The 21,119-nt window shown below is 33.0% G+C and overlaps 2 protein-coding genes across 2 annotated transcripts in view; both read right to left on the bottom strand.

Annotated features, from left to right (window-relative positions):
* Positions 1-21,119, bottom strand: part of WDR89 (WD repeat domain 89) — a 110,770-nt gene that overhangs the window by 66,615 nt on the left and 23,036 nt on the right. The window lies entirely within an intron of this gene.
* SGPP1 (sphingosine-1-phosphate phosphatase 1) overlaps positions 16,506-21,119 on the bottom strand; it is a 30,743-nt gene continuing 26,129 nt past the window's right edge. Inside the window, exon 3 of the mRNA XM_019733535.2 lies at positions 16,506-18,927. Within this exon, the coding sequence (XP_019589094.2) occupies positions 18,376-18,927 (552 nt within the window). The 3' untranslated portion in view covers positions 16,506-18,375. The remainder of the gene's footprint in view (positions 18,928-21,119) is intronic.

The raw sequence follows: 21,119 nt of genomic DNA, 5'->3' as shown, positions 1-21,119 counted from the left end.
TGATTGTAGCATGTCTATGGACAGAATCTGAATAATTCTTCATAATGTAGCCCTTCAAGAAAACACTCAGTCAATTGGTATTTGTCCTGAGATGAAACATGTATTGTTAAGACTCTAAACTCTCCAGAAGCAATCATGTCTATTTCCATGGCTTTAGATTTCTTTGGATCAAGCCTGGCCTGAAGCCTTCTATTTCTGGACATTCAGTTAAATGAGATAATTAATTCCTTTTATTTTTAAATACCATTTTGACTAAGGTTTCTGTTACTTCTCCATGTACTTCAAGCTCTATATTGTGTTCACATATTTCTTTAAATACATATTTTATTTGGTGAATTAGTAACAATAAACTTTAAAGACTATCTCATACCTGCCTAAAATATGTTAATTGGTCCTTATGCCTCTTTTACAGTTCATTTGACAGGTGTTATTTTGCAATATATTCTTGGGCTTGAACTGATAAAACATTGATAATTTGTTGAAATTCATATTTGAGAATTAGTTATACAATGTTATCAATGTTATTATTTGTAATTTAAAAATCTGTACTATCCAGGGCCGGCCCGGTGGCTCAGGCGGTTAGAGCTCCATGCTCCTAACTCCGAAGGCTGCCGGTTCGATTCCCACATGGGCCACAGGGCTCTCTCTCAACCACAAGGTTGCCAGTTTGATTCCTCGACTCCCGCAAGGGATGGTGGGCTCTGCCCACTGCAACTAGCAACGGCAACTGGACCTGGAGCTGAGCTGCGCCCTCCACAACTAAGACTGAAAGTACAACAACTTGAAGCTGAACAGCACCCTCCACAACTAAGATTCAAAGGACAACAACTTGACTTGGAAAAAAGTCCTGGAAGTACACACTGTTCCCCAATAAAGTCCTGTTCCCCTTCCCCAATAAAATCTTTTTTTAAAAAAAAAATCTGTACTATCCAAAGGAACATATTCTGTAATTGAATTAAAGTGGCTAGGCACAGTATATAGTACTCACAAGGAATAAAACATTCTCATTTTAGCAAAAAACTTAGAGAAACGGTAAGAAAGGGAAAGAGGAAGGAATACAAGAAATTATTGGCCATGAAGAACATTAGCAGATCTGTTGTCTTTTAACTCTTGCTACTAATTTCTTAAAATAAATTATATATTTTATTTATTTCAATATACTAATAATTTTAAATATAATAATATAAATAGCAATAAATATCCATTAAAAATTATAGTTACAAAATGTTCAGTAGAGGACTTTTTAACATTGTGGTATCAATTGCTGAAGATGTGTATAGGCAGGGAGCCAACAGGAATAAGATGATGAGATGAAAGATCAAACTTAAAACTATTTGCAGAGGTAGTTTTAAGGGTTATGTTCTATCTTATAATTCTACAGGGGGTTCTGAGATGTAAGAGAATTTTAAATGTAACTAGACTGGGACATACATTCTGGATGATAAAGCAACAACTTCCTCTTTCAACATGAGCTATTAGAAACAACAAACATGCTTTATTTTTAAAAATTACTTTGTGTATGAAGGCTCTTTAATTCTCTGTGGGAAAAGGAAATAGAAATGATATCAGGGAAAAGGACAGGATATAGTCTTACTTATTTGTCTCTTGTTGACTCCCTGCCTATATGCAGTCGCATGCAATTACAAAAAAAAGACACATCGAAGAATCTTCAGAGCATTGTTATAGCAAAAAAATGGGCAGCAATCTGAAAGTTCTTTAATAGGCTAATGGTTAAATACATTGTGGTAGGTTTATGTAATTGTACCATGCAGCAGTATAAAATAACAAGTTCAGTCATTCATAGGACAAATGTTTATTGAGTCCCTACGAATTCTAGACGCTGGGAATAAAGCAGAGAACATGATAGATATGGTCCCTGCTCTCATGGACTGCCCAGGCCGTGGGGAAAGAATATACAAGTAAACAAGAAAATTTCAATGATATGAACAAAATACCAGAGGATAATGTGACAAAAACATATAGGAGATAGGGGTTCCTTTAGATAAGATGACCAGGGAAAGCTTCATTGAGAAGATGCTATTTAAGCTGAGATCTGAAGATGAGGGGACGCCACCCATACGAGTCAGGTGGTGGGTTCAGGCAGAGAAGATGGCAGTGGCAAAGGCTCTGATGCTGGAGGTAGAGAAGTTGGCCATTATGCCTGGAATGGAGTTTAAGACAAAGAAGAAGCTAGGGGCCCTTGACATTGTGAAGGTGTTTGGATTTAATTTCAACTACAATGGGAATACACTACAGTGTTTTAAGAAAGGGAATGGCATACTCTGATTTACATTTTCAAATATCTCTATGTGGAGATGAATCATTGGAGGGATAAAGAAGCCAGTGTGGGGGCAGGAAGATTAATCAGCAGACTGTTAGACAGTAGTCTAGGCAAGAGCTGATGGCGCTTTAGGCCTGAGGTGAGGCAATGCAATGAAGTGGCGGCATTCAAATTATGCTTTGAAGGTAAATGGATTACTTTGTGAAGGATAAGAAAAGTAGACCGACCACTTGGTTTTTGGATTGAAAAATTGAGGGTTGATACACTTGAGTAGGACTAGGTTAGTAAAGGTTTGGTGGAGAAAATCAAGAGTTCTGCTTTGCGCATGTTAAATTCAAGATGCCCATTAGAAATCTAAGTGGAAAGGTCAAGTAGATAGTTGGATATATGAATCTTGGGTAGGGAGAAGATTGGAGTGGAGTTATCCAGGAACTGGTTGAAACTGCCTAGGGAAAGAATGTAGATAGAGAGGGGAAAATAGTTTAGGAATGAGCTTTGAGGCATTTCAACATCAGGAAGTTGGCAGAGGAGGAATAGCCAGTAAAGGAGACTGAAGGGCCAATGGCAGAAGAAGATGTGATATCATGAAAGGGAAAATAAATTATTTCATGAAGAACAAGGTATGGACTATGAGGAATGCTGCTGAGAATTCAGGAAGATGACCATTGGATTTGACAACATGAAGGTTGCTGCCGACCTTGATAAGAGAATTTCAATGGAGTGGTGAGGATGGAGGTCAAATTGGAATGAGTTGAAGAGAGAGTTGGAGGAGAGGACAGGAGAAAGTAAGTATGACAAACAGAAAACATAAAATAAGATGGCACAAAAGGCCCAAATATACCAGTAATTCCAATAAATGTAAATAAACCAGATTCACAGATTAAGAGAGATGCCAAGACTCTTAGATTTGATTAAAAACACTAAATCTCAGTATGTGTTCTTTAGGAGACAAACCTTAAATAACATCACACAGAAATTTTAAGAGAAAAAGAGGAATATGTCATGCTAATAAAAGGAATTGTCTATCAAGACAGTATGATATTCATACATATAATACTGTGTTTCCCCAAAAATAAGACCTAGCTGGACAATCAGCTCTAATGTGTCTTTTGGAGCAAAAATTAACATAAGACCTGGTCTTATTTTACTATAAGACTGGGTATAATATAATATAATAAATATAATATAATATAATTAATATAATATAATATCAGGTCTTACATTAATTTTTGTGCAAAAGACACATTAGAGCTGAATTGTCTGGCTAGGTCTTATTTTCGGGGAAACACGGTATGTGCACACACCTGACACCATATCTTTGAATTACGTGAAGGAAAAACTGATAAAGTTACAGAGACAATGGATAATTTCATAATTTTAATGGTAAAATTTAACAAACATCTCTAAGAAATGAATAGATCAAATAGCCCAATTAGCTAGATTGATTTGAAAAACAAGATTAACAATCTTAATCAAATAAATATATAGAGACTTTTTCCTCCAAAGATTTTTTTCAACAACATATGGAATATTTTCAAAAACTAACCACATACTAAGTTACAAGAGAAATGTCATCAAAATCCAAAGATAATATACAGGCCAGATTTTCCAGTCACATTTTAATAAAAGTAGAAGTCAGCAGCACAAATACCTTGAAAATCCTCTACAAATTTAAAAATGGAAAACAATACTTATATGTAATGCATTGTATTAATAGAAAATTATAGTATAAAATATGAACTATTTAGAACTTAATGAAAATAAAAGCACTAATACTGAAACTTGTGAGTGAAGCAAAAAGTTCCCTTGAGAAAAATGTATAAGATTAAATGAATTTATTAGAAAACAAAAAGATTTAAAGTAAATTAGCTATTCAATTAAATAAAATATGAACCCCGAGGAAAATAAGAGAAAATAAATAAAAATAATAGAAGAAATTAATTAAATAGAAAAAAAATGTTTAAAAGCTGGAAAATTATTCTTTGTAAAGACTAATAAGATACAAAATCTTCTGAAAATGCTGATTAGTACCGAAAGAGACAAAGTAGAAATCAACCCTATTAGGCAAAAATAATAGAAATAACTATAGCTACAGCCCACTATCATTGTTACTATTAAAACTTCTACGAGAGGCTCTAGTCAAAGCACAAAGACAAGAGAAATAAATAAAAGGCATATAGTTTTAAAAGAAAAAGTCAGTGGCCATTATTTGCAGATGATATCATCATTTATACAGAAGAATAATTAGTTCTGCTACAGAAGTACAATGGCAGTACTACTCTGAAACGGTGGTAGAAATAAAATCAGTGTATAAAAAAGTGTAGCTTTCTTTTCTACCAGAAATAGCCAATTAGGAAAAAACAAATTTTAAAGATAGTACTGACATAGCAACAAAAACTATAAAAATCTAATACATATGATAAAAATGGCATAAGGCCTTTGGAAAAAGTAACTGTATTAAAGGGCACAGAAGAAGAGCTGAATAGAGAGATATACTACGTATGTTGATGAGGGAATGCAATCTTTTAAAGCTGTGATTCTTTCCAAATTATTTTAGAAATTAGTGTGACAACAGTGTAGTTTAGGAAACTTAATAACCAGGTTCTGAAAATCACATGGAAAAATAAATCTGTACAAATATCTAAGATAATTTTTAAGAACACTTTATCAGATATTAAAACAAAAGCTGAAGTAGTGTAAAGAGTACAGTATTGTAAAATATTAATGTAAAAAGTGTAGTGTGCTAATGTAAAAAGCAGAGGTGACAAAGAGATCAATGAAACAAAATAGCCTAGAAATTGATTCATACAAATATAGGTACTTAATCTGTGATATAAGTTAACATCACAAATAAGTGGCTCTTCAATAAATGATATCAAGATAATTGGCTCTCCATAAAGATAAGAGAAAGTATGTCCCCTATCATGCACACAAAATAAAATTCAGATGGAGTAACTATACACAGATGGGGGGAAAAACAGATTCTATAAATATTAGAGGAAAATATGGGGAAATATCTTACAACCACAAGGTAAGGAAGGCTTTCGTAAACGAAACTTTAAAAGCATAAGCCATAAAGCAAAAGATAAATAAGTTTATTATATTAGAGAAAAGATATAACAAACAAGGTTAAAAGACAAGTGACAAACTAGGAGAAGATATTTGCAATTTATTATAAAGAATAAAGGACTCCTAAAATAAAAATTTTAAAGACAATTCAATAGTGAAATGAGTAGGCAAGCCACAAAAAGAAACTCAAGTGGTTATTAGAGTATTAAAGAGTAGAGACGCAAATAAAAGCAATGGGATCCCATTTCACACCCCTAAGATTGGCAAAAACTAAAAAGCATAAAAACAGAATGTGCTGGCAAAGATGTGCAGCAAAAAGTACTGTTATTGGAAGTGTAAATGGCACACTTGTTTTGAAGAGCAATTTGGTTGTATCTACTAAAATTATAAATGTGTGTAACTCATAACCTAATAATTCCACTTTGGATCTGTACCGAAGAGAAACTCTTACATAATTCCACAAGGAAATTGGTACAAAGGTATTTATAGAACCTTTTCAGTTTTTGTTTTTTAAAAATGTACAACTTACCAAAAAAAAAAAAAAAAAAAAACATATTGTGTACAATTTAAAAAAAAAGTACAACTCAGTGGGGTTTACTCAGTGCAAGCATCACCACTATCGAATTCTAGAACATTTTCATCATTCCCCAAAGAAACCCCATACTCACTTATTTCCCAATCTCTGCTCCCCCGCCCCTCCCCCAGCATAATTTATCTATTATACTTTCTGCCTCTATGGATTTGCCTATTCTCTGAACATTCCATATAATGAATTCATACAATATGTAGTCTTTTATATCTGGCTTCTTTCACTTAGCGTGATATTTTCAAGGTTCATCCATTTCATAGCATGTATCAGTACTTAATTCATTTTTATGGTCAAATAATATTCCATTATTTGGACATCACACATTTTGTTTATCCATTCATCAACTGACGGGCATTTGGATTGTTTCCACATGTATTTGTGTGGACATATGTTCTTAATTTTCTTGGGTAAATACCTAGGATAACTGTTTACATTTGGAGGAACTGCCAAACTGTTTTCCAAAGTCACTGCACCATTTTTCATTCCCACCAACATATGAGAATTCCAATTTCTCCACATCCTCACTAACACTTGTTATTATTCATCTTTTTCATTATAGTCATACTAGTTGTGAGCTGATATCTCATTGTGGTTTTGATTTGCAGTTTCCTAATGACTAGTGATGCTGAGCCTCTCTTCGTGAGCTTATTGGTCACCTGTATATCTTCTTTGGAGAAATGTCATTCAAATCCTTTGCTTATTTTAAAAATTAGGTTATTAATCTTTGTGTTAATTGAATTGAGAGGTCTTTGTATATCCTGGATACTAGACCCTTATCAGATACGTGATACAAATATTTTCCTCCCACTCTATGGAATGTCTTTTCTCTTTTTTGGTGGTGTCCTTGAGGCACAAAAGTTTTTAATTTTCATGGAGTCCATGTTATCTATTTTTTCTTTTTTTTGCTTGTACTTTTAGTATCATATATAATCAATTATTGCCTAATATAAGGTCACAAATATTTATTCTTATGTTTTCTAAGAATTTTATAGTTTTAGCTCTTAAATTTAGTTGATGCATTTTAAGTTAATTCTTGTCTATTTTATTTGAGTTTTTTTTAGAGCAATTTTATGTTTACAGAAAGCTGAGAGAAAAATAGTTTCCGTATGTCCTCTAATCCCCTCCCCAACTTCCTCTATTATTAACATCTTGCCTTAATATGATACATTTGTTATAATTGATGAGTCAATATTGATATTATTAACTAAAGCTCATAGTTTACCCTAGGGCTCACTCTTTGTGTTGTACATTGAAGCATATTATTATTTTAACATAAAATTGCACATTATTATCTGAAAGAAGCCAATCTGAAAAGGCTACTACTGTTTGACCCACCTATATGACATTCTGGAAAAGGCAAAACTATGCAGACAGTAAAAAGATCAGTGGTTGTGAGAGGTTTGGGGGAGGGAGGAACAGGTAGAGCAAGGGGATTTTTAGGGCACTGAAATTACCTTTGTATTACGGATACATGTCATTACAAATTTGTCAAACCCACAGAATGTACTGGTGCAGGATGATGATGGCAGCGGAGGCTGTGTGAGGTGTGGGGCATGAGCCAGGGAGATGTGACACCTCTATGTACTTTTCTGTTAATTTAACTATGAACCAAAAACTGCTCTAAAAAAATCGTCTATTAATTGTTTTAAAGAAAAATACTGATAATCTAGATTCTCCACTTTAGAGGAGTAGATCAATCAATTGTGGCATAATTATATGATGAAATACTATCTATATACAGTTGACCCTTGTACAACTTGAGTTTAACTGCACAGGTCCACTTATGCATGGATTTTTTTTTCAATAAATATGTACAGCACTGTAAATATATTTTCTCTTCCTTATGATTTTCTTAACATTTTCTTTTCTCTAGCTTATTGTATTATAAAAATACAGTATACAATATATCTAACACACAAAATATGTGCAAATCTACTGTTTATGTTATCGGTAAGGCTTCCAATCAACAGTAGGATATTAGTAGTTAAGTGTTGGGGGAGTCAAAAGTTATATGCAGATTTTCAACTGAAGGGGGCAAGTGGACGACAGTGCCCCGAACCCCTGTGTTGTTCAAAGGTCAACTGTAGTAGGTAACAAGTGAATTAGATCTATACATTATAAACATGGATATATCTCAAAAACATCATACGGAGTGAAGAAAAGCAATTGTTGAATGATATCATTGGTGTAAATTAAAAACAACACAAAAGTCTATATTGGTTATGGAGATGTACATACAAGTACAAAAATGGACTGAAAGGACTCACGATAATAATTGCCTCTGTAAACCACGCGAGTAGATGGGAATGTGGCACTCATTAAAAGATGCTTTAGGATCATCTGTAAAGCTTTAATTCTTTAAAAATAGACTGGATCACTAATCATCAGGGAAATGCCAATCAAAACCACAAAGAGATACCACCTCATACCTATTGGAATGGCTAATATTAAAAAGACAAAAATTAAAAAGTGGTGACGTGTGCTCGCTTCGGCAGCACATATACTAAAAAGTGGTGACGATATGGAGAAAAGGGAACCCTTGTGCACTGTTGGTGGGACTGTAAATTGGTGGAGCTCAGGTGGAAAAATGTATGGAAGTTCTTCAAAAAACTAAAAATAGAACTACCATATGACCCAGAAATTCCACTTTTGGGTATTTATCTAAAGGAAACAAAAACACTAACTCGAGAGGATATCTATACCTCCACGTTCATTGCAGCATTATTTGCAATAGCTGAGACATGGAGGCAACCTAAGTGTCCATTGATGGATGAATAGAAAAAGAAACTGTGGTGTATGTGTGTATATTTGTATATTTGTACATACACACACATATATAATGGAATACCATTCAGCCATAACAAAGAAGGAAACCCTGCTATTTGTGATATGAAATAAGTCAGAAAAAGACAAACACCATATGATCTCACTTATATGAGGAAACTAAAAACAACAAAAAACAAACTCAAAAACCAAACTCACAGATACAGAGAACAGATTGGTGGTTGTCAGAAGTGGGGTGTGTGTGTGGGGGTGGTTGAAATGGGTAAAGGTGGTCCAAAGGCACACACTTACAGTTATGAAATAAATAAGTCATGGGGATATAATATATAGCATGGTGACTAGAGTTAATAACACTGCATTATATATAGAGGGTGTCAAAAAAACGTATACAAATTTTAAGAAAGGAAAAAACTGTTATTAAAATTGTAATAGTCAATATATACCGATAACAAAAGATGAATACAAGTCATATGTATTTTTTTGGCACCCCCGGTATATTTGAAAGTTACTGAGAGAATGTACCTTAAAAGATCTTATCATAAGAAAAAAATTTGTAACTACGTGTAGTGATGGATGTTAACTAGACATTGTGGTGTTCATTTTTCATAATACACATATTTCAAATCATTATGTGTACACCTGAAACAAATATAAGGTTATATGTCAATTATAGGTCAACTTAAAAAATGAAATAGACTGGAAGTAAATATGACCAAATACTAAGGGTAGTTCATTCCAGGTAGGGGGAATATAGTTATTATATTCTTTTAACTTTTTTGTAATTCTTGAATTCTAAAACAAAACAGAAGTACTGGGTGGTGAGGAAGTGGAGACAGAAAAATACAGACGATTCTCAAGAAGTAAAAGAGAACAGAGAATGGAGCAGAGCATGTTTGTATGTTGTTGGCAGTATTTAGAAGATAGGGAGAGGTTCATGTTTCAGGATAAAAACAATAACTCTAAGAGAGAAATTCTATATGAACTCCAAGACACAGCATTAATTGAAAAAAAAAAAGAGGGGAGTGGTTTGCAGAAGAATATGTACAATATCCTGTTTTTGTTTTAAAAACCCAACCTTTATAAAATACAATTATATATTTCAACATATGTGAATACATACACACAGAAAAAAACCAACTCCAAAATAGTAACAGTGGTTACTTCTGGGAGGGGAATGCAATTGTTATAATGAGCAAAAGGGGACTTCTGTCCGTATATATCTTCTGTAATTTTCTGTGGAAAGTAACTTCTCATTTCTGTGAGAATTTCTCTATATAAGAAAACAGTTGATTGACATTCAAGAATAGCTTCATGTTTTCTAACGGAACTTATGAAATATCCTTTAAAAATAATTTTCTGTAATAAGCATTATTAAATTTTAGAAATGTTCTAATGAACAAAGGTAGTAACATTATGTTCTGCTCATTTTAAAAAAATACAACTTGATAATGTGCTCTGCAAATGTCTTGAATACAAGGGTCTTATTTTCTAAAACATCACATGAATCTTCAAGGTTCATATGAGGTTTATGCTTGTAACGAGGTCGTTTTACATTCTTTATCCAGCATTCTTTTGGTTTTTCACTTCTGAATGAGATTCCCAAAAGAGATTTTCTTCTCTATTTTTTTTCATGTTATGACCTTTCTAAAGCAATTAACTCATTGCTTCTGTTTGGAAAAACTTCTAACTTTCTTAGAGGAGTGTACAAAACTTTTTACGGACAGTACAAGATCTACTTCCTCAGTGAAAGTGGATTAAAATACTGTTTTTGTTGTTAAATTTTTGTATCCTAATAAAATAGAAATATTCCCTTTGTTTTTGCATGCTTGGTCTAGTAGTTTATTAAATTTTAACACTGAAAGGAATCTTAGAGACTATCAAGTCCAACCTCTTCATTTTAGATGTCAGGAAATCAGGTCTCAGAAGACAGAGCTAGTGCCCAATGGTACAGCAAATTACAAAGACAAAGCAAGTCAAAACAAAATACTCGTCCTCAGACTTCTTTTTCTGTAACAGTGGCTTGAGTCTATTTGTTTTATCCAACGTACCTGTTTTGTCCCTGTGTTTATTGGAGAAAACAGACACAAATGGGAATATGAAAGTCAAGGCCAGTTTGGCACCAGCATCTTCATGCAGAATGGAATTCATACACAGAAATTTTCATAATGAACAAGAGTTCTGTAAAATGGCAGGGTCCGGATTTGAAAAAAACACCACTGCTTGCAAACCTAGAAACTGAAGCCAGCTTCATGATAGATTTGCAAGGGCAAGAATAAGGTGTAACATATCATGGCCATGGAACACTTTAAAGCCCCCAAAGACAGAAATCTATAATCTTTCCTTTCTACTTAGGAAACTGTCTCATGGAAAAGTCACCAAAGTTGGCATGAGAGTTGCAGTGTGTGATACGATACATATGGAATGGCTGGCTCTACTTGCTGATCTGCAATGTCTAGTAACATGTTTGAGGGCTAATTTTAAAGTAAATGTAAGACAATATGGTCATATGTCTTTTAAATTGGTAACAGAAACACACACACACACCCCTGATGAGAAAGAACCTTCTTGAACAATTTTGAATCAGAAAAATTGGTGATCATGGGTGTATTGTAGATTACCTCACACATAGGTATGGTCTCTGTGACTTCACTAGCAAACATCCTTCCTACATCACCTCACAATCTTCATGTCCCAAGCAAGCAGTTGTGGTTAGTCACATGTGTGATAGATTCTTAGATCAATCCACAGATGAAATTTGATGGTCTCAAGTATGGTGGGATAAGTCATAAATTGAAGAACACGAACGTTAATCCCAGAGCATGCCTGGAAACCCCAGAGTCCTGCATGGAGAACATATAAAGGCCCCTTGTCGCTGGTCTGTAGACTCTTCCTTATCGTTCTGCATTTCCTCACGGTCTGTTACCAGGTTTCCGGACATGTCATTAGCTTGCTTTACAACCCTCTAGCGAGGTTTTGGAAGGTGGTGGTGGTGGAGGAGGTCCTCAAGATGTGATTGCTGGTTGACCTGCAAGCTGGACCTGGGCAATTAGAGGCTCCTCAGCCCTCCAATCTCCGGAATGTATGCTCCTCTTGCCTTCCCTGTTCCCATTAGCTGCCCCAAGGATACAGCCTTGAGAAAATGAGATATCGTTGAGACCATTTGGACAGTATATTAATTACCCCAGTTAGGGCCTCTATATACTTTTAAGATTTGGGAGGCAGGTACAAAGCTGTACTCGCTGCCCAAGACAAGCTTTTTAAACCTGCCACCTACCAATCTGGAATAGCCTGCCCCTTTCTTTGGTCTCTCCCTGCCTTCCTTATGTTTCGGATTACAGAAGGGACGCGCCTAAGGAGATTGCAAACTAACAGGTGGGGGGGGTGTAACTTCACAAAGTTCTCCTAACTCTCTGGGGGCTCCTCCTCTAAATAACTGCAATTACAGCAGTCACGATTCCTGTCACTAAAACTCAAGGCCTTGAGCTTTATATAAAACCCAGAATATAAGAAATTGCCTTATTTCCCCTCTTAATAAGTAAACAAGACTTAGAGCAAAACACATCATTGTCTTTCATCAGATTTTTAAAAGAAACAATTACTTCATAATTAAGTTATCAATCAAATAATAGTTTTGATTACCTTCCACTGAGTGAAATTTCATCCACAAGCTAAGTGAGCAGTAAATAGTGCAATTCTTCTACTGGTAAAGAAAGGCAATGCTTCACTAGACCCTTGTGTACTGATCATTTAAACAAACTTTTCAGCTTTACATCCTACTTCTCCCTTCCAGGTACTTTGATACTCCAGACAAACTGCAATCCATTTCTTTGCCAAACATGTCTAGTACAATCCCATTTCCATGTATTGATTCATCCTATTTCTTCTTTCTAAAATGTATCCTCTGACCCACCACCCTGCTCTTAGTCCATCAAAATTTTATTTCCCTTAGAACTACTCAACAATGCATCATAAAGTTAGAGTCTGCCTGACTGAGCAAGTATTTAAGATTGCACATGATTATCTGCTAATATTATAGATTTATGAATCGGGTAAGAAGTTGCCATATACATGGGTTCTAAGATCCCATTTATATAAAATACTTATAACTCTACAATCACCCTTAATATATATAGCATAGTGGGAAAATGTAGACTATTTTTAGGAAAGGCAGAAAAATATTTCAGATGTAAACGTTACATTTGGGTTTATAATTGATTAATGATATTTATAAATTAAGTTATATAGTTATATGTTAATTTTTTAAATTTACAGCTTGTGTCAATGAATAAATAAAATTTTGGGAATACATTGCCAAGAGGAAAATATTTTTAAAGTATTTATTTTGTAAAACTATTTGAAACATTTTGCAAAGTAGAAAATTTTGAGGATTACTTCAGTTTTTTTACTTTTACTATTTTAAGAGCATTATCAGAGCATTTCAATCAGAAAGGAGCAAAAATAATACTATCCACTAAAATAAGTTTGGTGAATTTTATCCCTTAAATCAACCAAGATGGAAGAGGGGGTACCCTTTAAATACTAGGGGAATTAGAATCCATGTTATTGCCATCAATTCCAATTGAGTCCCATAAACCTGGGATGGAGGGGTATGAGTGAAATGGGTGAAGGGGATGCAAATGTACAAACTTTCAGTTATAAAATAAGTCATGGAGATGTAATGCACAGCATGGTGACTATAGATAATACTACTGTATTGCATAATTGAAAGTTGCTGAGAGATCTTAAAAGTCCTTATTAAAAGAAAAAACAATTTGTAACTATATATAGGGGCATATGTAAACTACACTTCTTGTGATCATTTCACAAATATCAAATCATTATGTTGCAAACCTAAAACTAATATGAAGTTATATGTCAATTATACTCAATTAAAAATTTCTAGGCCTGGAGATCTTTGGGACCAGGGGAGCCTTTATATGTGCTTAAGTAAAAAAATTGATATTTGGGCCCTGCATATATCTCATTTACATTTTAATTACAAATAACAATTTAATTGTAACTATCACAGATTGTGAAGTAGTTGGTTATATTAAAGATTAAAGATCAAGTGTACAAAGTAATATTCTCATGAACACATTTATATCTTAACTAAAAACGAAAGTTATATCCCTATATATACAGAATATTTTCTTTTTGGATTTGGTTTTAACTCTAAAGAAAATAGTATCTTAAATTTAATTTGTATACATTCTATACAACAGTGAATTGTAGTAATTACATGCAAAACATTTCAAGGATCTAAATTATCCTTTAAATATTTGCATAGAACGACAAAATTCTTACCAGATAAATTGGAAGCATTTATTTGCAGCCTAAACTTTTAAAACAGCTAAAACAAGAAGTAAAAGGTAGACACCTACATGCTTTTAAACTGTTTTAGATCACTGACCTCTTTGAGAATCTGATGAAAGTTGTAGAATTTTTCCCCAGAAAAATGCACATGCTAGCGCCTGCCTAAGGATTCAGTATTCATTCAACATATAGTAACTGAATGCCTGCTGTGTCCCAGGATGCAGAGTAAATACAGGTACAAACTGTTTTTCCTCCCGGAGCTTACACGATGGAGATGAAGACAAAAATTTTAAAGGTAATACATAAATATGTGCTATAATAGATTTAGGACAAGGGATAAACCTCAAATCTGAAGAGGTAATACTACCTCTTCTGGTACTTTTTTTAAAAAAAAGAGAATCCATTTTATGTCTCATAAACAAATACTACAAACCACATAACTGGTAAGTTTTGGAATTTTTTTTAAGTATAGCTGGCATACACTATATTGGTTTCAGGCATACAATATAGTGATCTGACATTTATAGACCTCTGATGTAATCAGTATACTGTCTAGTAACCATCTGACAGTACGCAGGTATCACCCCATTATTGACTATACTCCCCTTCACCTTTTTTCACCCACCTTCCCACCCACCCTCTCTGGTAACCACCAGTTTGATCTGTTTCTATGAATCTGTTGATAAGTGTATGAACTTACAAAACCTGAGATAATGGACTTTATGACATTTAAGGTTGAAAATAAATCTAATGATGTTGAAGGTATCATGATACAATCTGTTAGTACAGGTCATAAAGCAATTTTAAAATTCATTTGGCTTTCAGAAAATGGTGGGGAAAACCATAAAAAAACAAACATATTCTGTCATATCCTGTTGCTTGCAGTACTACAGCTGGGCTTTTTAGATATTCATGGAAAATGCACCAAGACTAAAGATGATGAAAGGAAAAAAAGGACACATTAGGGAATACCAACTAGTTAGTGTTCATTTCTGTAAACACTTTTATTTTAAAAAGTTTCATTTATTTTTTCTTTGAATTTTCCATATTGTGTGTCTCACGAGAAAGAAATGTTTTATAAAGATCTGTAGTGGTCTGGTGGGCTTAATAATAGAGAGCTTTCACAAAATAACTCCCGTCCCCCAATCTACTACCCACCTGACATGATATATAGCTGTTACAATTCCACTGACTTTATTCCCTATGCTGTACTCCATATTCTGTGACCATATATATATATATAAAATTACAGTTGAATTCAGTATTATTCAGCTTCAGCTTATGGTGTACAGTGAGGTGATCAGACATCTACACCATCCGTGAAGTGGTCTCCCTAATAAGACAAGTGCCCATCTGTCAGGGGTGTAAATGTCTATTACATTGTTTTGTACACCTGAAACTATTAAAAAAAAATTAAGAGCTTCCTAGAATGTCCATTACAAATAGCATGTTAAAACTTATTATTGTGCTATTTATAGCTCATATAACTAATTAAAATTCAAGTGTGAAAGTTTTTTTAACTTACATGTACTCTAGAAGAACATGACCAAAATTTGACAAAATATCCAGCATACTATGTTCAATTACTCTTTCTCATACTATGTTCAATAACTCTTTCTCTTCTCTTTCTTAAAAATCTCCTTAGCAAACAGCAGCTCTCTTCAGAAAAAACATATTCAACTGCAAAATTGAATTTTTAAAATTGGCCCTTCTTGATGTCCCGATTAAACAGTTAGGTTTTTAAATCTAGAGTAAACATTGTTAATTAACAAAAAAAGAAATTGCTTTGGCAATAAAAAAACTTTGCTGTATAAAATTGTGATTATATATTCAAAATAAAAACATGTTAGTATTTACATACTTATCTTTATCAAATGTTTTATGAAAACTTGCCTTTAAATTGTATTCATACCACTGAATTAATTTTTATGTTGTCTCTGAAAGACACATTTTTAAAATTTACTTATAAATAAAGCTAGTAAATAAAAAAAAATAATTATGTAAGTCTGTAGTAGCACTGCTTTATATTCAGTCTTATGATGAGATTCTGGAAGACCTAGTTTTTAAATTCACATATTATGCATTTTAAAATCCAAAAGTGAAATATCCGTTTATTTTACTTGAAAAAATAACTGTTCCTAGAATTATAATTCCCGAATTAATGGATTAGCAGTCAACTGCCTACAATAGTTGACAGATTTTACTGAAACATGTTTTATATATATGTTTTTAAAGAAATTATGAAACTTCACTAAAAGTACAATGTCAGAATGATCATAAATGGAGTCCAAAGCCAGTTTGAACCTTTTTTTCAATGTCTTCTAGTACTGAAAACAGTATTCTTGACTTTGAATAAAATGCTCCAGAAGGAATGCCTGCTAAAATGAAGATCCTGGACACTTTATAAATCTCTACCAGATAACACAGAGACAAATGCATAGAAGGCAAACAAAACAAAACACCTTCCAATCCTGCATTTGGCTTTTATTTTTAAATACATTTAGCATGAAACTATCATTGAACAGAAAATAATAAAACCCAAAAATCTGGAGTTTTTCCAAATATCTTTAAAGCTAGATATAAAAATTAGTAAGATAGCATAGACCCAAATTATAGGATATTGTCCCTAAAATTTGATTAAACACATTTTGAAAGAAAAGTTCTTTGCACATTTTCCAATGTACTGATGTGTTCCCAGGTGCCTTGGTTTCCTTTTAACTATTAGGTAAAGGTCCCAAATTTAGTTACTTTATTTAAAATTATCAGATTCAGTATTGGTAAAAATGACCATATCCCTAAATTCTCAATCAGAATTATAAAAATATGAGCTCAAATAGTTATGCTGCCCAAAATAGAAACATCTTAAGTGATACTTCTGGATAATCAGACAGATATTGCACTAAAGTAATTCCATACCTGATGCTCATTTATATGGAAAGTTAATTCTCCTCTTTATGAAACACTACAAATAAACTTAATGTTAACCTAATTATTATTACACTTCAAAATATAAAGGCACAGACAGAATAAAGAATAGTTTAATACTACACCCAAATTTTCCACTGTGAAAATAAAAGTTGAAAAAATAGGATCTAAATACTGATACTTTTAGATTTTATAATTTACGATAAGTAGCTAATAAGTGGGTATTAAAAAGTAACTGCTAAATCCAATCCTTTCCAAATAATGTAGGAAAATGGCTTGTTTACACATGAAGCATGTGCATTGTCCCATCTAAACATTTCAATTACATTTCCATTCACTGGAACACCTACCTGCACTATAAATAAACAATCAAGACAATGTAAAAAAAAAAACATATCTTGATCCTATAATTTACCAATGCACAGAAAAATACCTAGAAAAAAGTAAATATTTATCCATTTAGTTTCTCCATAAATTAGTGAGTTTAGCCCATTCCACATTTCTTTCTAAACAAAGGCTAAAGAATTGAGTGTGTTTTACTTCTAGTCCTGTTAGCTGGACTTACATTTTTAAAATATTTGCCTGATTATATGTAACTTAAGATTAAGTTAGCATCTTATTTTTATATCACAGTATACATGGCATTTCTCAATACAGCAACAGAAAGGCACAATTAGCAAGCAATAAAACTCAGTACCTGAATTATTAAACTGATGTCAGAACAACTGCAAATAAAGTACATTCAACACAGTATACAGAACTGGGGAAAAAAAGGAATCCCAAAACTAATTTTTCTGAAAATTTGGTCCATTAAAAATGCCTCCCATGTTCAACATCATGGGTTAACATGAAAGGTGATGGCAGTGTAAAAAGAGGCAGTAAATCAATATATGGTAGCATATGAATTCTGGTCGAATAATTCTGCAATTTAATTAGGAAATGGCTACCATAATAAATAAACATTAAATATATCTGTTAATAAAAACATACCTGTATTAAGTCCAAATACACAGGCACAACTGTTTGCATATTATTATTGATTTTATAATACACCCCCACAGTTTAAAAAACTTAGGTATAGTATTTTATATATAACATATATTAGATATATAATTGCATATTATGTACCTTAATACATATTATATATAATGAATCCATAACAGCACAAAACTCTCCAAATATTACATGAACGTTCTAAATGGATACTTTTTCTCAGTGTTGAAATAGCTCAGCTCACCTAAAACAATATCTTGATGTGCAATGATAAAATGCACCAACTCTTAGGAATTTACTTAAATAATTATTTAAGTTAAATTCCTGTAAAAGCCTAACTCTGATTTGGCTTTTAACTAGAATATATTTTAGATATCAAAAACTGATACCCTCCTTTCTCATCATAAACAATATTTTTCCATCAAGAGATACCAATAAAGAAAAATATGTAAGGAATCAAAAATGTGATAGAGAAACCAACCATTCCATAGGTAATATACCGATAGGGAAGTTCAACTTCCATGTGCTGTCTTGCTTTTCGAATATCATCACATGGTTTATTGAAGATTTTACAGGCTAAAGGAATCGTGATCTTTTTCATTATATCTCTGATTACTAGTACAAATGCCATCCCTATGAAGATCCGCAATATGGCTTTTCCAAACAGAGTTACAGTAATGGGGGGCCTAACCAAAGGTAATGCATCCAGAGGAGGATCTAATATCAGACCCATGTTATAGGTAACATGAGATCCACAGGCAATTCCAGCACCACTTCCTAAAATCTCAGCTGTGTCTCCTCGGGATGTACTCCAGGTATCAAGAGTAAAAGAAAAGATCCCCAAGGCTAAATGAAGCCCAATGATGATTAATGGAGCATATTTGTGAGTTTGGTTGAAGTTGTCAATCAGGTCCACAAATGGATAGAAGATAGCTAAGATTACAATGGTATATAGGAATCCAGCAATAATATCCTGGGGAAAGAGAAAAGTAGAGCTGTTTAGTAGAATACTATTTTTGGCATCTAAAATATATATATTTCACATTTCAAATGTTAATAGATATAAATTTTTAAAATGTATCACATTCTCGAAGTAAATTTTACAAACTGGCCTAAAAACTGTTTTAATGACAATAAAAATATTTATTAATAATAATAAAAGAACTGTTTTCATAGTTCTACCCTTTTATAAATTAACTTGCAATGTAATTTAAAAGTATATATATATTAAATTTAAGTAAATACATGTGTATATATGTATATGTGTGTATGTGTGTGTACATATACATACATATAAATATATATATATGTGTATATATATATATATATATATATATTTATTTATTTATTTATTTATTTTTAATATATCACAAATTTACATTCAGATCCCGAACAATTAACTATGCTTAAATTATGAAGTTTTGATTTCTGGGAAGAGTATACGTATTTTATAAAGAATCCATCTTCATTTTCATGATTTCAATATATAATTATTTCCATAATTAAAGAAGATACAAAGCCTGGGTAGTTTCCTTTTCTCATTCATTCATTCTTTCATTAATTTACTGAACAAATACTTGTTAAGTACCCACGTATGCCTGGCACTATTTTAAGGACTGAGGATACATTGCTTAATAAATGACAAAATTCCTGCTGTCATAAAGCTGATATTTTAGTGGGGAAGATGGACAATAACCCTTTAAGTAAAAAGTAGATAAATATTGTAATTTCAGATAGTTGTGTTATGCAGAAAATTGAAAAAGGACAGAGGGATAACATGATGAAAGGCCGTATTGGAGTGATGAGGGAAACCTGTGTGAGGAGTTGACACTTGAGCAGAGACCTGATTCCAAAAACAAGTCAGTCCTATCTTTAGATTTAAAGAAAAGTATTCCATGTAGAAGGAATATTAAGTGTAGTGTCAAGGGCTTGAGGCAGAAAAGAACCTAGTGAACGCAAGGAACTGAGAGAAATCCAGTGGGGCTCAAATAGTGAGCAAAGGAAAGAGACAGGCAGAGGCCAAATCATGAAGGGCCCTTGTAGTCTAGGCAAGGAGTTTAAATTTTATTTCAAAAGTGATAGGGAACCATTGAAAGATTCCAAAGTAAGAGTGTAACATTCCATCTGCTGTGTATAGAATGAATTATAGAGGAAAAGTATGGAATGGACAGGAGACCACTGGACACACTGGTGGGAGGCTACTGCAGTGGTTCACTCTAGACATGGTCCATAGCTACATGAAGAGAAATACACAGATGGATTTGTAAACTATTTTAAAATTAGAGCTGACACTTCAACCTGGTGATAGATTAAATGTGGGAGAGAAGCAGAAGGGATCAAAGATGATTCTTCGCTTTAGGCATGAACAATTGGGTAGGTGATAATGGTTTACTGGAGGAAATAAAACTATTTATTGTTAAGAACTTTCCTTTCTGAATCATTCCTGACATGAACAAAAACGTTTCAGAATTTCCATCTTAAAACAAACAAAACAAAAACCTATGGGATCTACTCTCTGTTACTGAAAATTTTATCAAGAGTTGCATATATTCACTGCCTCCACTTCCTCACCTCTTTTTTCCCCCCTAAACTCATCACTGCACTGACACCACTCTTTTCATACTAGTTGTCTTTACGATGCCAATAACAATGGTCACTCAACATCATTCAACACAGTTAAGGGGACTAGTTGCTTAAGGTTTTCCTGTCTGAAATTTTCTACTATGTAATATTTGGTACACATAAAAAGACATGTGGTGTGCATATGAATTTAAAAAATTAATATTTATGAAATCACTGCCCAAAAAAGAACTATATTACCAGTACTCTGAATCTACTGGTGTGCTATCTTCCAATTTTATCACTCTGCATTCTCCATTATATACTTTTTTTGGCTCAATAAATATCTGTTTTTAAAAACTGTTTTATCACATATCTCCAAACAAAATATTACCTACTTTTGCTTCTTTCTGAGCTTTATAAAAAATGTTATCATACAGTATGGAGTCTCCTTTGATTTGCTTTTTAAACTAAACATTAAGTTTTAAGATTCATTCGTTGTATTTAGTTGTAGAGCATTCACTTTCACAACTGTGTAATATTTTACTGTGTTTACACAATTTACCCATTTCCCCACTAATGGTCATTTACGTTGTTTTCAGGTTT

The sequence above is a fragment of the Rhinolophus sinicus genome, linkage group LG03, assembly GCF_036562045.2.
Source record: "Rhinolophus sinicus isolate RSC01 linkage group LG03, ASM3656204v1, whole genome shotgun sequence".
NCBI lineage: Eukaryota > Metazoa > Chordata > Mammalia > Chiroptera > Rhinolophidae > Rhinolophus > Rhinolophus sinicus.
This window is presented reverse-complemented; position numbering and strand designations above follow the sequence as displayed.